Source organism: Ornithorhynchus anatinus, chromosome 11, assembly GCF_004115215.2.
Source record: "Ornithorhynchus anatinus isolate Pmale09 chromosome 11, mOrnAna1.pri.v4, whole genome shotgun sequence".
Classification (NCBI taxonomy): domain Eukaryota; kingdom Metazoa; phylum Chordata; class Mammalia; order Monotremata; family Ornithorhynchidae; genus Ornithorhynchus; species Ornithorhynchus anatinus.
In genome coordinates this window covers 34,515,158-34,541,788 of record NC_041738.1, presented here as the reverse complement: position 1 = coordinate 34,541,788, position 26,631 = coordinate 34,515,158, and the positions used below count along the sequence as shown (strand labels likewise).

General features: G+C 48.9%; 2 protein-coding genes across 4 annotated transcripts in view; both read right to left on the bottom strand.

Moving 5' to 3' along the window:
- Window positions 1-7,769, bottom strand: part of KATNB1 (katanin regulatory subunit B1) — a 30,218-nt gene extending 22,449 nt beyond the window's left edge. Inside the window, exons 1-2 of one of the 2 annotated variants that reach the window (XM_039913518.1) lie at window positions 7,723-7,769; window positions 5,246-5,503 (exon numbers count right to left, since the gene is read on the bottom strand). In XM_039913518.1, the coding sequence (XP_039769452.1) occupies window positions 5,246-5,285 (40 nt within the window). In that variant the 5' untranslated portion in view covers window positions 5,286-5,503; window positions 7,723-7,769. Of the gene's footprint in view, window positions 1-5,245; window positions 5,504-7,659 lie in introns of both variants that reach the window. The other variant, XM_029075848.1, reaches the window with a different exon arrangement.
- Window positions 7,770-15,237: 7,468 nt separating this feature from the next.
- DRC7 (dynein regulatory complex subunit 7) overlaps window positions 15,238-26,631 on the bottom strand; it is a 30,873-nt gene continuing 19,479 nt past the window's right edge. For both annotated transcript variants that reach the window (XM_007671993.3, XM_007671994.2), the window contains exons 13-18: window positions 24,985-25,200; window positions 21,837-21,947; window positions 19,868-19,978; window positions 18,157-18,351; window positions 16,194-16,333; window positions 15,238-15,632 (exon numbers count right to left, since the gene is read on the bottom strand). In XM_007671993.3, coding sequence (XP_007670183.2) covers window positions 15,539-15,632; window positions 16,194-16,333; window positions 18,157-18,351; window positions 19,868-19,978; window positions 21,837-21,947; window positions 24,985-25,200 — 867 coding nt within the window. In that variant the 3' untranslated portion in view covers window positions 15,238-15,538. The remainder of the gene's footprint in view (window positions 15,633-16,193; window positions 16,334-18,156; window positions 18,352-19,867; window positions 19,979-21,836; window positions 21,948-24,984; window positions 25,201-26,631) is intronic.

Here is a 26,631-nt window from a genome sequence, read left to right as displayed (position 1 = left end):
CAGCTACAGAGAGGGAACCACTCGGTTCTGAGGGGGAGAGAGGTAAGAAAAGAGAACGGGGATCTCCCGCCAAGAGGAGCTTGAGCTTCTGCCGTGGGGAAAGGGATCTGGAGGTTGTGTACGTGGACACGATCGGTTCTCAAAGCAGCAGCGGCCAAAATATGGCCGGGAGCAGCCTCCAGTGGGCTGTCGGTTTAGACTCCGTCATCGCATATACTGGAATGGTATACGACTGCCGGTGTTCTTATTGCACGTACCGTACCTCGGTTAGAAAACTATTACGCACGATGACTAGCGAGACATTTCATGTGGCCCATAGAACACCTTTAGTGTTCACATGCGTATTTGGGGGTTTTCAAAATACAGAAGCATCCCATAGAAAAGCGGCACGGCTTATTGGGTAGAGCACGGGCCTGGGAGTCGGGGGGATCTAGGTTCTAATCCCGGCTCTGCCGCTTGCCCGCTGTGTGTGACCTTGGGCAACACACTCCACTTCTCTGGGCCTCAGTCACCTCATCCGTAAAACGGGGATTAAGGGTGTGAGCCCCAGGTGGGACAGGGATTGTGGCTAACCTGATTAACTGGCTATCTACCTTCAGTTGTTTAATGATGTTGGTATTTGTAAAGCGCTTACTACGTGCAGAGCACTGTTCTAAGCGCTGGGGGAGATGCAGGGGAATGAGGTTGTCCCCCGTGAGGCTCACAGTCTTCGTCCCCATTTCACAGATGAGGGAACTGAGGCACAGAGGAAGTGAAATGACTTGCCCACAGTCACACAGCTGACAAGGGGCGGAGTCGGGATACAACAGTGCTTGGCACATAGTAAGTACTTAACAAGTACCTTTTTTAATAATAAAATATTCCAGTTTATGTTTATAATTTTCCATTATTCCATATGATGTCATCTTTGTATTATTTGTATTCTAGTTGTAAAAAATTGTGCATAATTTTTGTAGGTATAAGAATTGTACGACTGTTTCACAATCACTACCTAGAGGTTTTGCCTTTATTATTTTATTGAAATTTTTATAATGATATCAAATTATAAAATTGTAATTATGCTTATTTTTACAGTTCATCTCAAGCAAATGAAATCCACCCCCCTTTCCCTCTCTCCATCTAAAGGACTACAATAATCCTAAGAACGTTATAGATTGTAAGGGTGTTGACGGCAGGAAATGTGTCGACCAGCTCTGTTGTATCGTGCTCTCCCAAGCACTTGGTACGGTGCTCTGCACACAGGAAGCGCTCAATAAATACCACTGATCGATTGATTATGTGTCATGGGGAAGCAGCCAGGCCTAGTGGAAAGAGCCAGGCCTCGAAGGTGCTGGGTTCCCATCCCAGCTCTGTCAAGTAGAGAAGCAGCGTGGCTCACTGGAAAGAGCACGGGTTTTGGAGTCAGGGCTCATGAGTTCGAATCCCAGCTCTGACACTTGTCGGCTGTGTGACCGTGGGCGAGTCACTTCACTTCCTCTGTGCCTCAGTTCCCTCATCTGTAAAATGGGGATGAAGACCGTGAGCCCCACGTGGGACAACCTGATTCCCCTGTGTCTACCCCAGCGCTTAGAACAGTGCTCGGCACATAGTAAGCGCTTAACGAATACCAACATTATTATTATTATTATTAAGTGTCTGCTCTGAGTCCTTGGGCAAGTCACTTCACTTCTCTGGGCCTCAGTTCCCTCATCTGCAAAATGGGATTCAATACCTGTCCTCCCTCCTACTTAAAACTGTGAGCCCCATGTGGGACCTGATCATCTTGATTGACCCAAGTGCTTAGTACAGTGCCTGAACTACCCCTAAACGGTACAAAGCCCTTAACAAATACCAAACAAACCCTTAACAAATACCAAAGTTATTATTATTATGCCATGGGCAGCATTCGACTTCTGGCTTCGCCTGGAAGAAGATGGAGTCCTCTAGACTGTAGCTCCTCTGGGCAGGGAATGCGTCTGTTGTATTGTACTCTCCCAAGCGCTTAGTACAGTGCTCTGCACACAGTCAGCACTCAATCAATACGACTGACTGACAGAACCAGGCGGCCACCAGGGAGGCCCGCTAAGCGGAGCTACCGGAGAAAGGAACGCAGGGGGATTCAAAGGCAGAAAATGCAGAGGGAGGTTCAGCTTTCCATACCGGATGTGCTGCTACTAGATGTGTTTTTCCTGGGAATATGTGGAGAAAGAGGCGGAAGTTGCAGGAAAATCCAATTCTGCCTGATGTGCTGGGGTAAGCAAACTGGCCAGCTTTCGCTGACTACAAGAGGAAAAGAGTTCCAGCCCCTCCGAGGAAAAGTGTATGGCAGTGACTCCTCAGGTTTCTTCAAATCACATCTCTCGGCTCAATCCCTACAGCGCTGTCTGTGCAACCAAACGGCTAATCCAGTCGTCCGCTCAACTGTATATATTTTCATTACCCTATTTATTTTGCTAATGAGATGTACATCCCCTTGATTCTATTTATTTGCTATTGTGTTAATGAGATGTTCATCCCCTTGATTCTATTATTTGCTATTGTTTTTGTCTGTCTCCCCCGATTAGACTGTAAGCCTGTCAAAGGGCAGGGACTGGATCTGTTACCCATTTGTCCATTCCAAGCGCTTAGTGCTCTGCACATGGTAAGCGCTCAATGAATACTACTGACTGAATGAATGAATAATCTCTCTGCCTTTACGACATCGCTTGGGCGGCGAGGGGTGGTACTCGGGGAAAACCGCTCGCTCCCCGAGGACCTCATCTAGCCTGGGCTTGGAAGAGTGCCCTGGTTCACAAGCGTAAGATGCTCTGAAATGCCTGAGGGCCGGCACAGCACAGATTCTTCCGATCACGATAACCGTTAGAGAAACGGCACGGTCTAAGGGACAGAGCCTAATGGAAATCAGAAGGACCTGGGTTCTAATTCTACTTATTGCTATTGTTCTCGTCTGTCCGTCTCCCCCCCATTAGACCGTAAGCCCGTCAGAGGGCAGGGACTGTATCTCTTACCGATTTGTCCATTCCAAGCGCTTAGTACAGTGCTCTGCACATAGTAAGCGCTCAATAAATACTATTGAATGAATGAATGAAATCCCAGCTCCTCCACTTGCCTGCTCTGTGATCTTGGGCAAGTTACTTAATTTCTCTGCGCTCTAGTCATCTCATCTGTAAAAGGGGGATTAAGACCGTAAGCCCCGGGTGTGATATGCACCGTGTGCAACCTGATTAGCTTTTACCTACCCTCGCCCTTAGTACAGTGCCTGGTCGGTAGAACGCGCGTTACAAATACCATTAAAAAAACGAAAACCAAAAAAAACAAACCGCAAGACATGGACTGATTCAAAGCGGCGATCCCAACATCGCTGGCATGCTCCTCTCGGCGGGGCTGGACCCTGAAGCCGGAAGGTGACGGGGCGACGCTCCGGTCACCGCGAACCCAGCCTGTGCCTCCCCCCGACGTCAGCCCTACCGACCTCATCGGCAGTGGTATTTACCGAGCGTCTACTACTTGCGGAGCGCTGTACGAAGCGTTCTGGACGGTACAAGGTATTCCCTGCCTTCACCGAGCGTGTTGTCTAGCTCTAAACATAGCACCCACACTCCCTCCCGACACACTGCGGGCGATCGGATCCTAGTTCCGTCGGGCAGAGCGACCGAAGATGCCAGAGATAAAGAGCCTGTCACCGTGGCTTGTTTTTTGGATCTACGTAAACGCCCTGCAGTAGTTCACCTAGCATTCACAAGCAGCAGAGGAGGCCGGTTTAGGGGTGACCTCTCCGCCCTCCCTCTCTTGGGGGCCGACCCTCGCCGACCACCCACGCTACCCCTCGCGGCGGCGGCTTTCCCGTCGGGCGGGCTCGGCTCTCGGTCACCCCCTTCCCGAGCTCGTCTTCTCGGCCCCGCTGAAGCCGAGGGTTATGACTGTGCGGGAACGGCAGCGGGCGGGGGGCAGGAGGGGAGGCGGGCGGACGGAGAGGGTGTGCCTCTGAGATTAGACGACCGTCGCCGGCCAGCTGCCCGGCCCGCAGACCCCTGGACCCGCGATGCGAAGGCGGAGACGGCAGGCGCGCGGATAACGACAACGATGACGGCTCGGGGGTTTGGAAAACACCCGGGACAACGAGCTCATTAAGGGCAGGATCGGGGCCGACCCCTCCCGCGACCCAGACCGCCACCTGTGCTGGGCCGACTGGCGGGGGCCGGGGGAGGGTGCGGATAAACCCTCGGGAACCCCGAGGGGGGACACGCGCTACCCCTTGCCCTGTTCGAAAGCATCACTGTCTGCTGGACGAGAAAGGCTGACAGCTGTAACCCCTACCCGGGAGTACTCTGCCCACATCGGTACCTTGGACTCGGACAGGAAACTCCGGATTACACAGCAGAGTCAGGGATGACCTACTTCTGGGTGAGAAGCGCTAATGTAATCGATCGAGAGTATTTTTTCGAGTCCTACTGGACGTAGAGCTTGGCACTAGATTATGGGGAGAGTCCGATATTGGTAGAAGACGTGATCTCTGCCCGTAACGGAGAAAGGTACGACAAGCTTAAATTCAAATGCAGAACACACACACACCTCCCACCCTTCTCTCCCCCGCGACTTTAGGCACTGAATTTAAAGGCCTCCAAAGCTAGAAACAAGTTCCTATCACCATTAGAAGAAAACCACAAGCCAGCAAACCTCCGACTATACTGTCACTTGGGGGAGTTTTGTGCAGGGGCCGGGGCTGGGGAGCAGGACAGTTTCATTGTTAAGTTCACCAAACCCAGGTCAACCGAGTCTTCAGAATCGTGGAACTCTCCCTCTGTCTACCCGTCTTCAAAGATGCGGGGGAAATGGGGAGCCTGGTCTCCTCTGGTCCTAGCACTACTCTGGGGCTACAGAAGGGTGCCACGCTGCAGAACAATCCAGAGGAAATCCAAGGGCTGGACAGAGAATACTCAGCTCAGCCCGCGGTGGCAAGAGAGCGATCTTGATCTGAACAGCATTCAACTAAAAAACCTTCAGCCCCCACGACACTCACGAAAATCTCACCAAATGGTGTTTTTACCAGCCCCACCCATCCGAGGGATTTAAGTGCGAGTTCCTTGACCTCTGGGAAAAGATGGGACGTTACCTCATTCTCAGGCTTGGCTAGGCCGGGCAATGATACGAACCTTCCCCGGGTTCAGAAAGAGCCAAGAAGTTTACGGAACACAATCCCAAGGAGTTCAGAGACTGAGGGCAGGAAACCTCTTTCCTCTTACAAAGAGAAAGGATACACACTCACGTAGTTTCCAAGCTGTCTTAGTGATGACGGGGGCTGCCATTTCCAAAGGCAGAGCTCTGCAAAATGAAACGGGATTGGCAGCGCAGAAGAGGCTTCCCACTTTCCCTTGGGAGCGGGGGAGACCCCCCCAAGGCCCAAGATTCAAGTTGGTAGGTAGTCTAGACACACTTCTCTTGCATCCAGACCGAGTGGCTCGGCTTTCCAACACGGCCCGGGCTGGGGAGTGTCAGATCCGGTCCATTTTAGCGTGGCGATTGGCTGTAAGACAGAAATCACGGTTTCAATTTAAGAGGCAAGAAGAGCCGTCGCATAATAATCCAAAATTCTACGGTGGGGTCCATTCCTAATTGGGACATTCTGATAGTAATTAGAAAATAAAGTAAGTTTTTATGGAATCCCTACAGTAACTGGGGAAAAAAGTGTGGCCTAGTGAAGAGGACACGGGCCTGGGAGTCAAAAGGCCCTGGGATCTAATCCTGGCTCTGCCAAGTCACTGCACTCCTCCGTGCCTCAGTTATCTCATCTGTAAAATGGGGATTAGGACTGTGAGCCCCATGCGGATCAGAGACTACGTCCAAGCCAATGATCCTGCCTCCACCCCAGCGCTCAGAGCAGTGCCTGGTACATAGTAAGCGCTTAACGCTACCACTTTGTTTTCAGATGGGCAGAGGGCATAAAGAGGCTTCATGTTTTTAAACAGAGGCAGGTTCTAAACCACTATCGCCATGGATCTTCTCATTTTGCCCTCCCCAAACCCGATCAATCAATGGTATTTACCGAGCGCCTACCGAGCGCTCGAAAGACGACGCCACAACAGAATTGGCAGACCCGTTCCGATCCCACAAGGAGCTTACGGTTCATTCAATCCTATCTCTTGAGCGCTTACTGGGTGCTGAGCACTGTACTAGGCGCTTGAGGGGGAGGATGTCTACCGTTCCCTGCCCACAACGACCTGACAGTTCAATCCTATCTACTGAGTGGTTACTAGGCGCTTGAGGGGTAGGATGTCTACTGCTCCCTGCCCCCAACGATCTCACAGTTCCTTCGATCCTCTCTTGTGAGCGCTTCCTGGGCACAAAGCACTGTCCTAAGCGCCTAAGCGGGGGGGGGATGTCTACCACTCCCTGCCCAGAACGACCTCACAGTTCCTTCGATCCTCTCTCTTGAGCGCTTCCTGGGCGCAAAGCACTGCACTAGGCGTTCGAGGGGGAGGATGTCTCCCGCTCCCTGCCCACGACGACCTTACAGTTCAATCCTCTCTCTTGAGCGCTTACTAGGCCCCCGAGGGGGATGATGTCTACCATTCCCTGCCCTCAACGACCTTACAGTTCAATCCTCTCTCGAGCGCTTACTGGGCGCAAAGCACTGTCCTAAGCGCTTGAGGGGGAGGATGTCTCCCGCTCCCTACCCACGACAACCTTGCAGTTCAATCCTATCTATTGAGCGCTTACTAGTCCCTTGAGGGGTAGGATGTCTCCCACTCCCTGCCCACAACAACCTAGCAGTTCAATCCTATCTACTGAGCGCTTACTAGGCCCTTGAGGGGGAGGATGTCAACCGTTCCCTGCCCCCAACGACCTCACAGTTCCTTCACTCCTCTCTCGTGAGCGCTTCCTGGGCGCCAAGCACTGTCCTAAGCGCTTGAGGATGTCTCCCGCTCCCTGCCCACGACAACCTAGCAGTTCACTCCTATCTACTGAGCGCTTAACTAGGCCCTTGAGGGGGAGGATGTCAACCGCTCCCTACCCCCAACGACCTCACAGTTCCTTCACTCCTCTCTCGGGAGCGCTTCCTGGGGGCCAAGCACTGTCCTAAGCGCTTGAGGGGGAGGATATCTCCCGCTCCCTGCCCACGACAACCTCGCAGTTCAATCCTATCTACTGAGCGCTTAACTAGGCCCTTGAGGGGGAGGATGTCAACCGCTCCCTACCCCCAACGACCTCACAGTTCCTTCACTCCTCTCTCGGGAGCGCTTCCTGGGGGCCAAGCACTGTCCTAAGCGCTTGAGGGGGAGGATAGCTCCCGCTCCCTGCCCACAGCAACCTCGCAGTGCCTTCAATCCTCTCTGGTGAAGCGCTAAGCCCTGTCCTAGGCGCTTACGGGGGGGGGGGGGGCGGCCCAAGCATCCCCGTGCCGGTCCTCTCTTGCTCACTCCCGACACCCCCCGCGCCAACCCACCGAGATTTTCCCAGAAGGCCTTTCTCTAGAGGAGGCGGCCGGCGGCCCCGCCCCCCCCGGGGAGCCCATGCGCCCTTCCGACGGGGAAAAAAAAAGGGGGATCGACATCCTCCATCGCTCCCTCCTTCCCCGGCCGCCATTTCGGTTGCCACCCCCCCGGCCCGGTTGGGGGGGGGGATGTCGGGACCCGGATGATGGCTCTGAGGGGAAGCCCGAGGCCCCGTCCCCTCACAGACCCCGGGCCTCTTCGGGAAGCTCCTCGCCCCTTCCGCCGGCTCCGTCCCCGCCGCGGCCCGCACCTGCCTCCATCCTCCGCCCTCATTGGAAGCTGCCTGACAACGGCCCTCACAACAAAAAAAAAAAACCCTCCTCCCCCTCGACCAATGGGATCCCGCGGGAGCGGCCCCCGCCGGGCGCCTCCACCAATCGGAACAGCCGCTCCTCTTGGCCGTCCGCCCTCTCCCCCTAATCTGACCAATCGCATGAAAGGCAGGGTGGGGGATCCGCCCCCTGCGGCCCGCTCGTTCAAAGGCAAACCCACCAATCCCTTGAGCAACCGCCCGGCGGACGACCAATCGGAACGCGCGTTGTTGGGCGACCGGTGACCGACAGCCAATAGGGAAGCGGGATGGGCGCAGGTCCGAAGGCTCGGTCGGCCATGTTGGATTGGGGCGGGAGGGAGGAGGGGCTTGGCCTCTCGCCTCACACCACCCACCCACGTCTGGCAGGAAAGGTGGTCGTCCAATCAGTCGATCCTATTTATCAATAATAATAATAATAATGGTATTTGTTAAGCGCTCACAGCACCCAGTGGAAAGAGCACGGGCTTTGGAGTCAGAGGTCATGAGTTCGAATCCCAGCTCTGCCACTTGTCAGCGGGGTGACTGTGGGCAAGTCACTTCTCTGGGCCTCAGTTACCTCATCTGCAAAATGGGGATGAAGACTGTGAGCCCCACGGGGGACAACCTGATTCCCCTGTGTCTACCCCAGCGCTTAGAACAGTGCTCTGCACATAGAAAGCGCTTAACAAATACCAACATTATCATTATTATTATACAGTGTCATCAGGTTGTCCCACGTGAGGCACACAGTCTTCATCCCCATTTTACAGATGAGGCCACTGAGGCCCAGAGAAGTGAACAATAATAATAATGCCGGTATTTGTTAAGCGCTTACTATGTGCCGAGCACTGTTCTAAGCGCTGGGGTAGATGCAGGGTCATCAGGTTGTCCCGCCTGAGGCTCACAGTCTTCATCCCCCTTTTCACAGAGGAGGTAACTGAGGCACAGAGAAGTGAAGTGACTTGCCCACAGTCCCACAGCTGCCAAGTGGCAGAGCCGGGATTCGAACCCATGACCTCTGACTCCCCAGCCCGAGCTCTTTCCACTGAGCCACGCTGCTTCTCCAAAGCGCTTACTCTGTAGTAAACACTTGAGCGGGTATAATAAGTCAGAGTTGTAGCCACGTTCCCTGCCCACAGGGAGCTTAAAGTCTAGAGGAGAAAGCAGACTTTAATTCAGTCGTATTTATTGAGCAATTACTGTGTGGAAAGCACTGTACTAAGCGCTTGGGAGAGGACAATAAAACAACAAACAGACACACTCCTGCCCACAACGAGCTCATGATCTAGAAGGGGAGACAGACATTGATACAAATAAATACATAAATAATAATGTTGGTATTTGTTAAGCGCTTACTATGTGCAGAGCACTGTTCTAAGCGCTGCGGTAGACGCTGCTTCCCTAAATAAATTACAGATATACACATACGTGCCGTGGGGATGGGAGGGAGGAAGAACGAACGTATAAATACATACATCATCCAAGAAGCGTTGATTCGTCGTACAAGCATATCAATCGATCAGTGGTATTTTTTGAGCGATTACTATCTGCAGAGCACTGTACTAAGCCCTTGGGAGAGTAGCATACGACAGAATCGGCAGGCACGTTTCCTGTCCGCATCATAGCGAAACAGGAAAAAAGTGTCTGATGAGGGAATCCTTGGAAGTAATAAGTCCTAAACTCGGTTTAGGGAATTCAGTTTAAGGAGTGGAGCTGTTGCAATGCCTTGAAGAGGGAAAATAACAATAATGATAATAACAATAATATTATTTTTTGTTAAGCTCTTACTATGTGCCAGGCACCATACTAAGCGCTGGGGTAGATAGAAGATGATCAGATTGGACACAGTCCATGTCCCACATAGGGCTCACAATCTTAATCCCCATTTGACAGATGAAGTAACTGAGGCGCAGAGAAGGTCACACAGCAGACAAGTGGTGGAGCAGAATTAGAACCCGGGTCCTCTGACTCCCAGGCCCGTTCTCTTTCTGCTAGGCCATACTTCTTCTTACGACCCAGTGTTCTGCTCAAAGATGTCGCCTAGCCCAGCGTATCGCAGTGTGGCTCAGTGGAAAGAGCACTGGCTTTGGAGTCGGAGGTCATGGGTTCGAATCCCAGCTCCGCCGCCTGTCAGCTGTGTGACTGTGGGCAAGTCACTTAACTTCTCTGGGCTTCAGTTACCTCATCTGTAAAATGGGGATTAAGACCGTGGGGCAACCTGATGACCCTGTATCTACCCCATTGCTTAGAACAGTGCTCTGCACATAGTAAGCGCTTAACAAATACCAACATTATCATTATTATTATCGTGGAAAGACACTCAAAGACAGTGTCACGGCCCCACTCACAGACCGGGCCGTGGCCACGCTCAAGGCCCGGGGCCGTGACCCTACTCACGGACCAGGCCGAGGTCCCACTCAGAGCCCGGGTTGCAGCCCCATTAGCAGAGCAGGTCGCGGCCACGCTCGCCGTCTAAATAGGAAAGAAAACAGGTATTTAAGCCCTGTTTTACAGATGAGGAAACTGAGGCACAGAGAAGTTAAGTGGCTTGTCCAAAGTCACACAGCAGACAAGTGGCAGAGCCAGGATTAGACCCCATACCCTCCGACTCCCAAGTCCATGCTCTTTCCACTAGGCCATTGCGCTTCTAGGGGAACCGGGACAATGGAAGGAAAAAACACAGGGCTAAAGGGGGAGATGCTGGGAGTTTTGATGGGCGAGAGGGGAACTTGGGACATTCCTGTGCCTTTCAGGATTAAATGTTCCTATTCAATAAACATGCCAATTGTAATCAAAATAACATGCCTCAGAATCTAGAAATTTCTAATTTCAAATTTGCCCCTAATTGTGTGATCTTGAGCTAATTCTTCTTTTTCAAATGCTGTCAAGTTGTTTCCGACCCCCAGCGACACCGTGGACTCACCCTCTTCAGAACGTCCCATCTTCTGTCCCGGGGTCGTTCTGATATGTGTATCTATAGAGTTTTATTGGAAAAGATACGGGAGTGGTTTACCATTGCCTTCTTCCACGCAGTTAAGAACTTGAGACTCTGCTGTTCTCTTTGATCAAGTTTTTGGTCACTGGCTCATCCTCCTTTGACTCTTTCTCATGTTGCTGCTGCTCAGGACAGGTAAATAGACTTTGTCCTACTCTTCAGCTTAGACCTTTCTATTTTGGATAGACCTATATGGCATAGCTCTAAGCTTCATCTGCCTCCCTAAACTCTCCTGCCACGATAAGGCATCGACTCAAATAGGCGAATTAAGCTAATTACTAACCACAGTTCTGTAGTTTCTCCGTGTGTAAAATGATACACTTGTCCCTCCCTACCTAATAGGAATATTGCAAGAATAAATGAAGTCATATACGTGAAGTGACACTTTGTATATTCATTCAATAGTATTTATTGAGCGCTTACTATGTGCAGAGCACTGTACTAAGCGCTTGGAATGTACAAATCGGTAACAGATAGAGACAGTCCCTGCCCTCTGATGGGCTTTCCCTTGCCTGGAGAGTGGGATATTTTGGGGGTTGTGGAATTATTTATCATCCTCAACCCTGATATTTACTTAGTGCTTACTGTGTGCAGAGCACTGTATTAAGTGCCTGGGAAAGTACAATACACAGAGATGGTAGATACATTCCCCGTCCACCACGAGCTTACAGTTTAGAGGGAAGACAGACATTAATATACATAAATAATTTGTAATATAATTTATAGACATATAAATAAGTGCTGTGGGGCTGAGAGTGGGGCAAATATTGAATGCCCGAAGATCACAGATCCAAGCTCATAGAAGACAAAGAAGGGAGGCAGGGAGCTCCTTGTAATAGGCCGAGTAATTTGGTCTTTGGTTAGTATGAGAATCCTTGAAAGATACTCTCGTGCATCCTTACATACTTAGTCCACGAAAAACTGTAGAGCAACTTTTTGTAGGGGATCCTGGCCATCAGAAATGAGCAGTGCTCAAACTCCAGTGGTTAAGAGAGCAAATTAATGTCCTACCAACTGTAAGACACGCGCACGAATTATTAGTATTATTTTTTTATGGTATTTGTTCATCTCTTACACTGTAAAAAGAGCTGGGGTAGATGGAAGCTAATCAAGTTGGACGCAGGCCACGTTCCACATGGAGCTCACAGTCTTAATCCCCATTTTACGGAAGTCACAGAGAAGTTAAGTGACTTGCCCAAGGTCACACAACAGGTGTGACAGAGTCCTTCTGACTCTCAGGCCAGGGCTCTATCCACTAGGCCATCATGCTGCTTCTCAGTTGGAGTGCTGCTTTTCAGTAGTAGAAGTTGTTCGTGCTGAGCTATCAACGCAGTCCGTCATGGGCCCGATGGGAGGTGGCCAGCAGGGAAAACTGGGGCAGACCTGACGTTCAAAATGGACCATCTCTGCGACCTACCTCTTTAGCAGGGACCACTGTGCCCTCACCCATTTTGAAAGCCATTTTTGAATATGAAACAGAGAGTGACTTAATAAGGGCCAGGGGTGTTTTCTAGTTTCTTCTGAATGCTTGGGTAATTGAAATGACCAAACGAAGAAGAACAGCGAGAACAAAAATAAAAAAGAAATCCATAAAATATACCTGGAGCCAGGATGAGGCACCAATAGGGCAGAAAGCAGGGTAATCCATCTTTTTTTAGCGTTTGCCCTCTTCTTAAAACAAAACAAAAAGACAAAAAGCAAAAAACCTCCCTATCGTTCCACTGGTTTAGCTCAAGAAGTGAAGACTTGTGGGGAAGGGGTATTTTATTGTTGTTGCTGTTTTTTAATGGTACTTTTTAAGCACGTACAATATGACAGGCACTGTACAAGACAAACTGGACAAGGTCTCTGTCCCACTTGGGGATCACAGTCTAAGTAGGGGAGAGTAGGATTTAATCCCCATTTTACAGATGAGGTAACTGAGGCACAGAGAACTCTGTGACTTGCCCCAGGTCACACGGCAGATAAGTGGCGGAGCTGGGATTAGAACTCAGGACCTCTGACTCCCAGGCCCGTGCTTTTTCCACTAGGCCTGACTGCTTCTCCTGGTACTTCCCCCGTCCCATACCTCCTGGCTAACATGGAGTAGAGAAGGAAGTTCCTGTTGGTTCACACGGGGTTTATCAATGAGTTCTTATCAAGGTGGGACATTGGGGATTGAAGGATGAGTTTGGGAAGAGAAGCCATTTGGGGGGCTCCAGGCCCAGCCCCAGGCAGCAGATGGGCAGCAGATCAAACTCCTTTTTTGTTTGTAATAAGTCTGTCGCCCTGATACTTAGTCCCTTTGGTCTGAGCCTTGCTTTTTTCTTCAGTGAAATAGGGATAATCCTTGTCCTCAGTTTATTTTACTGGGCTGGTGAGTAAACTTATTGCTCATTCAGCCAGAGCTTGAAACCTGAGGGAAAGAATGGCAATCCTGAACTTGGTTCAATCAGTCAGTAGCATTTATTGAGCACTAAGTCCATGAAGAGCACCGTACTAAGTTCTTGGAAGAATACAATCAAGCGCCATGAATTCTTGTTTTATTCTGTTTTTGCCTGTTTGATGCCAACAACTACCATCTTGAAAGGAAAATATCAGAGGCTCAGGCTGTTTAAAACAGTAACAAATTCAGAAGAAAAGACAGAATGGAATTCTGTAAATCAGTTGGGACTTATTCCTTTTGGCTGATTAAAAGACCAACCACAAACTAAAAAGAAAACAAAATCTAACAGAAGCTGCCTGTATGCTTTTAAAAATGCACAGCACTGGAGTTCCTGGAAAAAAAAAAACCCACCTCATGTGACCTTCAGGGAGCACATAATTACCCTTTACAGGCAACTGTAATGCTATTTCAGAGAAAATAGTACAATTATCCTACGTATCAAGGGGAAGCAGATAGGGATTCCTCCAATTGCAACTAAGATCTTGAGAGTTACATGGATGAAACACTCTCTAGTGTGACTTTGAGGAACTGAAGCTTTAGCAAGTCACTTAATGGTTACGTCAGACTAGTCTGGACCAGCTGCTGAAACTAGATAACTGCCCCCACACTCTTATGAAACCAAAGGGCTCTGGAACCAAGTGAGACTTTGGTAACTTTTCAGAGATACCTACGTTAGCTTCGGTCCCCGTGGGTAGGAAATGTGTCCACCGACTCTGTTGGACTGTATTCTCCCAAACCTTTAATACTGTGCTCTGCCCCCGATAAACACTCAGTAAACACCACCGAATGACCGATCTGAACGCCACCTGGACGTGACTGGCTTCCTCAGGCCCTCGCTCAGCACATTCTCCCTTTTACCAGGAGATTGAGCTCGTGGAACAGCGGTAATATTAGGCAATGATAGAATTGGAAATGATCTGCTCTGGGAATCCAAGCTGAAGTATTGTAAAAGCATTTGCGTACCGCTTAGCAAACTTGGAGGTCGTAGAACTTGCTTTCTACCCTAATAATGAGAAGCAGCGTGGACTGGTGGAAAGAGCATAGGCCTGGGAGTCATTCATTCCAAGCGCTTAGTACAGTGCTCTGCCCACAGTAAGCGCTCAATAAATACGATCGATCGAATTCATTCCATCGTATTTATGAGCGCTTACCGTGTGCAGCGTACTGTCCTGAGCACTTGGGAGAGTACAATATAACGATAAGCGGACGCACCCCCTGTCCACAACGAGCTTACAGACTAGAGGGAGAGACAGACATTAATATGAATAAATAAATTACAGATATGTACCTAAGTGCTGAGGGGTTGGGGGGGTGTGAATAACGGGAACAAGTCAGGGCGACGCAGAAGGGAGAGGGAGAAGAGGAAAGGAGGGCTTATTCAGGGAAGGCCTCTTGGAGGAGTTGGGCCTTCAATAAAGCTTTGAAGGGGGGATGGAGGAGAGTCACTGTCTGTCAGATTTGAGGAGGGAGGGCAAGAGAATCAGCATGGCTCAGTGCAAAGAGCACAGGCTTTGGAGTCAGAGGTCATGGGTTCGAATCCCCGCTCGGCCACTTGTCAGCTGTGTGACTGTGGGCAAGTCACTTCACTTCTCTGTGCCTCAGTTCCCTCATCTGTAAAATGGGGATTAAGACCGTGAGCCCCACGTGGGACAAGCTGATTCCCATGTGTCTACCCCAGCGCTTAGAACAGTGCTCTGCACATAGTAAGCGCTTATCAAATACCAACATTATTATTATTCCAGGCCAGAGGCAGGACATGGGTGAGTGGTCAGCGGCGAGATAGACAAGATGGAGGCACGGTGAGAAGGTTAGCATTAGAGGAGCCAAGTGTGTGGGCTCGGTCATAGTAGGAGAGTAGCGAGGTGAGACAGGAAGGCGGCAAGGTGATTGAGTACTTTGAAGCCAATGGTGAAGAGTTTCTGTTTGATGCCTCCAACCTGATTAGCTTGTTCCACCCCGGCACTTAGTACAGCTTCTGGTACATAGAGCTTAGCAAATAGCATTAAAATAAAAAAAAGATGGAGGGATCGCATCAATCACCCAAACCCAAAGACTCCTTACGAGAACTTTTATTCCCATGGACGTAAAATAACAGTTGGGTAGAAACAGCGCATTAAATATGTACTGTGTCAGATTCCTTTGTCTCCGGGCCTTGGCGTGGATTCTGTGCTATGAAAGTCAGGCTGATGGTTTGGATCTAGAAGTTCAGTGGATGCCGGGAGGCAGGGGCCAGTGCTTCCCACCGCCCCCCAGCCCCTCGGTCTCCTCCAGGATGTGGGTGGGTTGGTTGAGCCACAACAGAAAGGGATTGTCGGCCCGGGCCGGCTGGATCTCGTCGGTGGACAAGGGGGATGTCAGGAAAAGACCTTCAGGTAATCAACCAGGCGCGGGTCCTTAAAGAGCTTCTCTTCTAGGGCCAGGTATTTCTGTGGGGCCTGTTCCTTGTGCCTGAAGCCAGGAATAATAATAATAATATTAATGATTATGCTATTTGTTAAATGCTTACTATGAGCTAGGCACTGAATTAAACACTGGGGTGGATACAAGCAAATCAGGTTGGACACAGTCCCTGTCCCACGTAGGTCTCACAGCCTCAACCCCCATTTTACAGATGAGGTAGCTGAGGTACAGAGAAGTGAAGGGACTTGCCCAAGGTCACACAGCAAACACGTGGAGGAGCCAGGATTAGAACCCATGACCTTCTGACTTGCTACCTTCAATCAATCAATAAATGGTATTCACTAAGCGCTTACTGTGTGCAGAGCATTGTTTTAAGCGCTTGGGAAAATACAATACAAGAGAGTTGTTAGATGTATTCCCTGCTCACAAGGACCTTACTGTCTAGAGGGGGAGACAGAAATTTATAGAAATAACTAATACATAATTATATTAATAATTAATAGAAATAAATCAGCACAGTGCTCCGCACCCATTAAGTGTTCAATAAATATGATTGATTGAAATCCTTTCAACTCTTTTGATGGCCCCGGGGCCCGGGTCACCCCTTACCTGTTGAGACGGAGCTCTAGGATGCGGATGCGAAACATGGCTTCCGAACAGTAAGAGAGGTAGGCGTCCTCGTCCTCCACTGTCATGGTCACCTGGTTCTCCTGGTACCACTGCTGTTTCTTCTGCAGGTCTTTGGTCTCCTAAAGGAAGAGGAAATGGAACCAGGCTTTCAACAGCTGAGAGGGAGAAGATCAAGAGGCAAGGACTGGGACATGGGACTGTGTCTGACTTAATTATCTTGTATCTATCCTAGCGCTCGCACAAAGTAAGCACTTAATAAGGATTGGGTTGGGAAAGAGGGAAGGAGGGACTAGACTGTAAGCTCACTGTGGGCAGGGAATGTGTCCATTTTTATACTGTACTCTCCCAAGCGCTTAGTACAGTCCTCTGTACACAGTAAGTGCTCAATAAAGAGGATTGAATGACTGGATGATGACTGAGGTGTGACTGAGAGATGCGGAAGGAGCAAAGCAAGCCCAGTGGGTAAGGACAAAAGAGGGAACTGACAGCAGCTCAGCCTAGTGGAAAGAGCATGGGTCTCAGAGTCAGAGGACCTGAGTTCTAATCCCAGTCTGCCACTCGCCTGCTGTGTGGCCTCGGGCAAGTCGCTTCACTTCTCTGGGCCTCCATTTCTTCATTGGCAACATGGGGATTCGATTCCTGTTCTTTCTCTCCTACCTAGACCGTGAGAACCCTGTGAGACAGAACTGTGTTTGGCCCAATTATCTTGTTTCTACCTCAGTGCTTGGAACAGTGCTTGGTATAGAGTAGGCACTTAGTAAATACTATAATTAATTAATTGATGGGGAACAAAAACAATTAAAGAAAATGAATCTAACCATAGTTTCTGTTTTATCTGGGCCAGACCCACATCTCTGTAGATTGTCCCACGCATTTCTGAAAAATATGCAAATGCCCCAATCATCTTATTTTATAATGACCTCCAGCTGTTCAAACTCACTTTCAAGGCTTCCACTGGGCTGGGGCAAGCTCAGTACATAATCATTTTAAGCTCCAAAGCCTTCTGGGGATGGTGGTATTGGTAACCCAAAATGTCGGGAACCTAGGAAGCAGCGTGGCCTAATGGAAAGAGCATATGCCCGGGCGTCAGAGGACCTGGTTCTAATCCCGGCTTCTCCACTCGTCTGCTGTATGACCTTAGGCAAGTCACTTCACTTCTCTCTGCCTCAGTTCCCTCATCTGCAAAATGAGGATTAAATCCTCCCTGAGATTCAAACTGGGAGTCCCATGTGGGACATGGGACTGTGTCTGACTTAATTATCTTGTATCTATCCTAGCGCTTGAACCAAGTAAGCACTTACTAAACACTAATACTAATAATAAATTGATGATGATATTAAATCTAATCCCGTTTCCCCCCATCCTGTCTCTCAATCAGTCATATTTATTGAGCACTTACTATGGGTAGAGCACTGTAGTAAGTGCTGGGGAGAGCACAATACAACAGAATTAGCAGACAACGCTCCCTGCCCATAAGAGGCTACAGTCTAGATGATGCTCCACACTCCATTTCAAGGTGATTGAAAAGGAAGGGGAATGGTAACCAGACATTTTGGTTTTCAACGAATCATCCATGGTGAGCCTAATCAGGCCCCATTCACCAACCCCTGCTTCCATTAGAAAACCACCAGACCTGGATTGCGCTGCCTGATGGAAAGGATCAGTGGTAATAATAATAATCATCATCATGGTACTTGTTAAGTGTTTACTGTGAGCCAAGTGCTATATAAACTCTGGGGTGGATATAAGCAAATCGGGTTGGACACAGTCCCTGTCCCACGTGGGGCTCACAGTCTCAATCCCCATTTTACAGATGAGATAACTGAGCACCGTGTCTTCCCCGACCCCCAGCTCAGTAAGCAAATGATTTGGGCCACGCTGACCACTGTCAGAGCGAGAGGGATCCCAAGTAAGAGGCACTGGGGGATGTGAGGGCTGGTACCTTCTCAAAGCGGGCCTGGATGAGGTTGGCCTTGTCTATGAGCCGCTGCTTGAAGTCATTGAGACAATTCTCCTTGAGGCGCAGAACCTGCCAGCGGTTCAACTTCTCCCCAGGGGACAACTGCAGCAGGAAGGGGGCCAGGTAATCCATATCCATCTCGACCTGGCGCTGGTGTTCTTCATGTTGAAGACGCTCCTGGGAAGGATGAAAAAGAAGGCAGGGGACCCCGCTCAAGTTCCCTAGCATTTGAACTCTACCGGGATGGAAGCGAGTTAGGGAAACAGAGTGGCCTAGTGGACAGAGTGTGGGCCTGGGAGTCAGAGGACCTGGGCTCTAATCCCGCCACTTGTCTGCTGTGTGATCTTGGGCAAGTCACTTCACTTCTCTGGGCTTCAGTTACCTCATCTGGAAAATGGGGGTTACATCCTACTCCCTTCTACTTAGACTATGAGCCCCAGGTGGGACAGGGACTTTGTCCGACTTGATTATCTTGTATCTATCTCAGCTCTTAATGCGGTGCTTTGCGCATGGTAAGTGCTTAATAAATACTATTAGTACTATCTGTCAGTCATATTTACCGAGCGCTTACTGTGTGCTGAGCACTGTACTAAGCGCTTGGGAGAGTACAATAAAACAATAAACAGAAAATTCCCTCCGCACAACAAGCTTACAAGTCTAGAGGGGGAGGCAGAAATTAATACAAACAAATAAATTACAGATAAGTACTACTACAGTGCTTGGCACATAGTAAGTGCTTAATAAGTACCGTTAAAAAAAGGGAAAACTGCTAAGGGAAAATCAGGGAAGATCTATGACTACCTGATAGAGCTAAAAATCAGAAGCTTACCCCACTTGAGAATCGGCTAGCATTCTGAAGCTATTTATCTGCTTCCTACTCTGTCCACCTCTAAGTCGTCCCTAGTAGGTGCCACTTTAATCTCTAAAGTTTCAAGAAAAGTATATCCCCCCACATCCAGGGGCGACCGGTTCCAGTGTTTTCGAATCCCAGATCTAACCTGCTGTGGTTTAAGAACGCGTCTTTTCCCTTGGCCAGATCTGACAGCTAATTTTGACCCTGACTGATACTTTGCTGCCCAAGCTCCTCCGTGCCAGAATGAAGGCTGCAGATCTAGGACCAGGGAAATGACTGTGGGCTCACTGAATATCCCGTTTGCTGCCCAAAACAATTCTCCAGACCTGCAAGGCTGAGTGATCTTCTGTGCCTAAATCTTCTTTTTTGGTAATTGTTAAGTGCTTACTATATGCCAAGCTCTGTTCTAAGCGCTGGGGTAGATTTAAGATCATCAGGTTGGACACAGTCCCTCTCCCACATGGCGCTCGCAGGTTAAGTAGGAGGAATTCCCAAAAGGGTCAAAATCATATTGAGCTGAGGAGTCTTGGTTTTAATTGGATTTCTGGATCCTCCCGAGATGAACTTAGGAGACGGCTCCTGGGAGCTGACAAACTTGTAATGCATTTTGTGGTCATCTTTGATTAGACTATAGAGTTATTTCTCAGGTCTTCTGCAGGCAGTAGATATCCACTAGGGATATGCTGAAGAAGAGACCCAAGGTGAATAGATTCTGAACATTTCCTTAATTTTTTTTTGGGTGGGGGGGGGATGCAATTTAGGCTCTGAACCAGAATGGCTTCTGTGACTGGGGAGAAGCGACCGAGTTGACGCCGAAAAGCAAATCTCCCTTCAGCCTACCATAGCTTCCCTCTGCTCTTTGCTTTTCTCATTCCTTTCAGTGTCATAAATGGAGACAACCAGGGTGTGGGCAGCCACCTCCTCCTCCCGGAGCTTCAGGATATCCAGAACCTTGAAGGAAAATCGAGAAGATGAGCTCTATTAAGTCATTTTTTTAAAAGTTTACTTTCTTAAGCAATTTAATGTGGATGGACTTCTGACCTTCTAGGAAAATGTCCACTTAATAAAAAGTGGGGTTTCCCTCTCCACCATCAAGGTGGCTTTGTTCTGATGCTCTTGCAAGCTTGGTGGGTTACTGGGCCATGTGCAAGCAGGTTTTGCCCATCCCAGGTAGTCTGGCAGTTAGGTAACGGGAGAAGGCCACACCCCAACAAAATTTCCTGATGTTGTAGGCCTGCCAAAGACCCAGAGAGTAACTCTTTTACAGGAACCATCTCCCCCGACAAAAAGCAACTTTGCACCCCCTAAGACATATGATGACTGGCTTTTCACTTCCAAGCCGGTTAGGATTCAGAGACTGATTAGTATTTACAGAGTAGTTTGAGAAACGGCTACTCTAGGACTAGGACTCGTCTACACCCACATCCTCCCTCTGGCCTGGAACACCCTCCTCAAATGTGACAGAGAGTTACTCTCCCCTCCTTCAAAGTGCATAGTAAGTGCTTAATAAGTACCATTAAAAAAAGGGGAAACTGCTAAGGGAAAATCAGGGAAGATCTATGACTAACTGATAGAACTAAAAATCAGAAGCTTACCCCACTTGAGAATCGGCTAGGATTCTGAAGCCATTTATCTTAAATAGCTTATCACAAATAAGATGTGCCTTATTGAAGGCCCATCTCCTCCAAGAGGCCTTCCCTGACTAAGCCCTCCTTTCCTCTTCTCCCTCTCCCTTCTACATCACCCTGACTTGCTCCCTTTATTCATCCCCACTCCCAGCCCCACAGCGCTTATAATATAAATATAAATATAAAATAATCTATTTATTTATATTAATGTCTGTCTCCCCCTCTAGACTGGAAGTTCACTGTGGGGAGGGAACGCATCGGTTTATTGTTGCATTGTAGTCTCCCAAGCACTTAGAGCAGAGCACACAGTTAGTGCTCAATAAATATGATTGACTGGCTGACTGACTTATTGATCCAGACTAAGACCATTTCCCATCCCAGGGTCTTTATTCCACCAGATGGTCAAGCTATCAAATAAAAATAATAACATGCTTTATGCTTATGTTACAAGGCATGTTACCATCTGATGTAAGACTGGCAACTCACCCAAGAGTGTCCACCCCCGACCAAACCCTCCATAAATCAATCAATCGTATTTATTGAGTTCTTTCTCTGTGCACTGTTCAAAGGGAGATACATTATGACAGAGTTGGTAGACATGTTCCCTGCCCACAAGGCATGGCCTGAGAAGCAGCGTGGCTCAGTGGAAAGAGCATGGGCTTTGGAGTCAGAGGTCACGAGTTCGCATCCCAGCTCTGCCACTTGTCAGCTGTGTGACCGTGGGCAAGTCACTTAACTTCTCTGTGCCTCAGTTACCTTATCCGTAAAATGGGGATTAAGACTGTGAGCCCCACATGGGACATCCTGGTTCCCCTGTGTCTACCCCAGCGCTTAGAACAGTGCTCGGCACATAGTAAGCGCTTAACAAATACCAACATTATTATTATTATTATTAGTAGAAAGAGCATGGGCCCGAGAGTCAGAGGACCTGGTTTCTAATCCCGGCTCCATCGCTTCCTGCTGTGGGATCTTGGGCCAGTCGCTTAACTACTCTGTGCTTCAGTTTCCTCATCCATAAAATGGGAATTAAATCCCACTAAGACTGTGAGTCCTAGGTGAGGCGGGAACTGTGCCCAACCTGGCGATCTTGTATCTACCCCAGCGCTTAGTGTAGTTCTTGCCATATAGTAAGCACTTAACGAATACCAAAATAATGTTATTATTATAAGGAACCCCATTACCTCTATTTCAGACTCCCAGACTTGATGCTTCACAATCTTCTCTTCATCCACTAACTTCATCATCATCTCATATTGGTAGAGGAGGCTGTTGGCCCTCTCCCTGGGCTCTACCTGAAACAAAAAGCCTCTTGAAGGGGATGTCCTGAGAGAGAGGAGGGTTTTTCCCGGGGGGGGCCCACGGAGAAAGACAGGCAAGAGGAATTTCCTTGGAAGGGAACAACCCATTGCAGGGAGTGGATAGAGAGGCCAAGTAGACTTAAAGCCCATTCCTGGATCCTGAGGGTGAAAACAAGATTTTCCTGAAAAATGAGCTCAGACAGAACTCAAAAATCAATGTCTTCTGGTTTCCCTGAAGCAGAAGATGACTCTCAGGCCTGGGAATCCTCAGTCAACCCTGCAGTAGGATAGGATCTAGTATTCATCCTTGCCAATCTGGGCCTCAGGTTCCCCATCTCTATAATGGGTACGTTATTGACAAGGATCCTGCTGAGGTTGCAGGTTACCTTGAATCTACTACAAGGCTGGTTTTCGCTACATTATCCTCATTCCTTTATTTATACCTTCCGGACTCCAGAGATGAGCTGGGGCGAGGTGAAGCGGTGTGGCCTAGTGGATAAAACCTAGGCCTGGGAGTCAGAAGGAAATGGGTTCTAATTTTGGCTATGCGGCACAGAGAAGTGAAGTGACTTTCCCGAGGTCATACAGCCCTCGTCTACTGTATGACCTTGGGAAAGTCACTTCACTTCTCTGTGCCTGTTACCGCATCTGTTAAATGGGGATTAAGACTGTGAGCCTCATGTGGAACATGGACTGGGTCTAACCTGCTTAATTGGTATCTAACCCAGAGCTTAGCACATAGTAAGTGCTTAAGAATGACAATAATTATGGTACTTGTTTAAGCACTTAGCTAATACCATGCAAAAAAACCAACAACCTGCCAATGCAACTGGTGGAAATGTGTGTTTTGGGGGAGGGGGAACATTTTGGGGAGGGGGGGTGGCTTGTATCTGTTCTCTTATCATTACCTCTCTACTCTCTCTGGCTCACTAAGATAACGTAAGTGACAAAATGCCTGAGGAACGCCTCGACTTCTAAATCCACTCTTCATAGCCATACGGAAAGGACTTATTTCTTTCCCTCTTGATGTGGTGACAGGATTTCATTATTTGAAAGTTCTTCGCGTAGGGGTCTTTTAAAAGTGAATTAAATTATACTGAGGTTTTCCAGGACCATAGGGCGATATGGAGACTACGTTACACTGTTATTCTGTTATAATATTAATTTAGGATTGTGATATTTCAAGGTTCATTTCCCAAAGTTACTATCTAGCCAGATCTTTTCAGCGTGGCTCAGTGGAAAGAGCACGGGCTCGGGAGTCAGAGGTCATGGGTTCTGATCCCGGCTCCACCACTTGTCAGCTGTGTGACTTTGGGTAAGTCACTTAACTTCTCTGAACCTCAGTTATCTCATCTGTAAAATGGGGATGAAGACTGTGAGCCCCACGTGGGGCAACCTGATCACATCGTATCCCCCCCAGCGCTTAGAACAGTGCGTTGCACATAGTAAGCGCTTAACAGATGCCATCATTATTATCATCTTTTCCTTCGATAATAATAATTGTGGTATTTGTTAAGCCCATTCTAGGTGACAAACGCTGTACTATACTGCGTAGAAATAAAAAAATAGATCGGACCCAGTCCTCATCTCACTCGGATTCACCGTCTAAAGAGGGAGGGAGGAAAGGTACTTTATCCCCATTTTACGAACCAAGTCCCTGAGGCCCATGGAAGTTTAGTGACTAGGTCACACAGCAGGCAAGTGACAGAGCCACTCATGAGAGCAGATGTTGGTAGACCTTTCCAAGCGCTTAGTACAGTGCTCTGCACACAGTAAGCGCGCAAGAAATATGATTGAATGAATGAATGGTAGGGAAGGTCAGAGAAGAGAAGGGAGGAAGAAGCAAGGGGTGGCCAGTGCTGACTTTCAAAGTTCTGGTGATCCTAGGAAATAAGGTCCCGCTCCTTCACAGCGTGGCCTGGTGGAAAGAACCTGGGCCTGGGAGTCGGAGGACCTGGCTTCTAATGTCGGCTCCGCCACTTGCCCACTGCGTGACGCTGGGGCAAGTGACTTACCGTTTCTGTGCCTCAGTTTCCTCATCGGCAAAATGAGGATTCAATACCCGTTCTCCCTCCTACTTACAGTGTGATCCAACTGGGACCTGCTCTTGTACTTACTCCAGCATTTAGTACAGCTTGGCACATAGTAAGTGCTTAACAAATACCTCAGTTATTAATAGTATTGTAATAATGATAGTTCAATGCCTGTTCTCCCCCCTGCTTAGCCCCTGAGCCCGCCGTGGGACAGGAATGATATCCAACCTAATTAACTTATATCTACCCCAGTGCTTAGAACATTCAGTTAATCCATCAAATTTATTGAGTGCTTACTGTGTTCAGAGCACTGTACTAAGCACTTGGGAGAGTACAGTGTGAAGCAGAGCAAAGGCCTGAGAGTCAGAAGGTCATGGGTTCTAATCCCAGCCCCGCCACATTTGCTGTGTGGCCTTGGGCAAGTCACTTTACTTCTCTGTGCCTCAGTTACCTCATCTGGAAAGTGGGGATTGAGAGCGTGAGCCCCATGTGGGACAGGGACTCTATCCAACCCAATTTCCTTGTTTCCACGCCAGTGCTTCATACTGTGCCTGGAACTTGGTAAGCGCTTAACAGCGTGACTCAGTGGAAAAAGCACGGGCTTGGGAGTCAGAGGTCATGGGTTCTGACCCTGGCTCTGCCGCTTGTCAGCTGGGTGACTTTGGCCAAGTCACTTCACTTCTCTGTGCCTCAGTTACCTCATCCGTAAAATGGGGGTTAAGACCGTGAGCCCCATGTGGGACAACCTGATCACCTTGTATCCCCCCCCAGCGCTTAGAACAGCGCTTTGCACATAGTAAGCGCTTAACAAATGCCATCATCATTATCATTAACAAATACCATAATTATTATTACTATTATTACATCATAACAAAGAACAGTGCTTGACACATAGTAAGTGCTGAACATCATCATTATTATTATTATTGTTATGATCGTTATTATTATTCTCCGGAGATCAAAATCTCCGAGGCTCGGAGGTCACCTCTCTCTCCTACCTCATAGCTGATGCACATGTCTGGAGTCATGATGATCTTGTTTCCCTTGTTATCCACTTCGGCCCGTTTAATGAACTCCCGCTTGGAGGCGGTGATGTAGTCATCTCTGCGATGGTACTTGATTTGGATCCTCTCCTCAGAGACGAGGAAGACCCGCTCGGCCACATCGTCGTTGGCTGACTTTTCGGGGTTGCGGTAGAATCGCTCAGTGATTTTCTAGAGAAGAGGAAGAAGAGGGTGAGCCAGGAGGAGGTGAGGGAGAACGGAAATAGCCCACTCTCTGGTTTCCCCACCCCTCTCTGTGCTCCGGAAAGCAGTGAGCCTCACAAGCCTGAGGAAGTCTAGAATAAGTACCCCGAGGATGGGATTCGGAGGTCACGGGTTCGAATCCCGGCTCTGCCACTTGTCAGCTGTGTGACTGTGGGCAAGTCGCTTAACTTCTCTGTGCCTCAGTTACCTCATCTGTAAAAGGAGGATTAACTGTGAGCCTCACGTGGGACAACCTGATTCCCCTGTGTCTACCCCAGCGCTTGGAACAGTGCTCTGCACACAGTAAGCGCTTAACAAATACCGACACTATATTCTACTGCGACCCCAGCCTGAACATCGAATAATAATAATAATAATAATGTTGGTATTTGTTAAGCGCTTCCTATGTGCAGAGCACTGTTCTAAGCGCTGGGGTAGGCACAGGGGAATCAGGTTGTCCCACTTGGGGCTCACAGTCTTCATCCCCATTTTACAGATGAGGTAACTGAGGCCCAGAGAAGTGAAGTGACTCGCCCACAGTCACACAGCTGCCAAGTGGCCGAGCCGGGATTCAAACCCATGACCTCTGACTCCAAAGCCCGGGCTCTTTCCACTGAGCCACGCTGCTTCTCCATTAATAATGTTGGTATTTGTTAAGCGCTTACTATGTGCAGAGCACTGTTCTAAGCGCTGGGGTAGACACGGGGGAATCAGGTTGTCCCACGTGGGGCTCACAGTCTTAATCCCCATTTTACAGATGAGGTCACTGAGGCACAGAGAAGTGAAGTGACTTACCCACAGTCACACAGCTGACAAGTGGCCGAGCCGGGATTCGAACCCACGACCTCTGACTCCAGAGCCCGGGCTCTTTCCACTGAGCCACGCTGCTTCTCCTCGAGAGAGCTCCTTCCGCTCCTTCTCGAGAGAGCCTTGTGTAAATTGCTCCTCTGTTTGTTTTCAAATAGGTGACCCAGTTTTCCCAGTTACTTTTTCGGGTGGGGGCCGAAATAATAATAATAATAATAACAACTGTGGTTTGTGTGAAGCTCTTAGTAGGTGCCAAGCGCTGTATTAAGCACTGCTGGGTAGATACAGGTTGATCAGGTCCCACATGGGGCTTACAGTCTAAGTGGGAGGGAGAACAGGTATTGAATCCCCACTTTGCAGATGAGGCCTAGAGAAGTGACTGACTTGCTCAAGGTCACACAGCAGGCAAGTGGCGGAGCGAGGATTAGAACCCAGAACTCCCTGGCCTGTATCCCAGTTGAGCTTGTACCTATCCCGGTGCTTAGTACAGTGCCTGGCACACAGTAGGCAATTAACAAATACTATAAAAATAAAATAACGGCGTTCACTACAGGTAGAATTTGAGAAGCAGCATGGTCTATTGGATAGAGC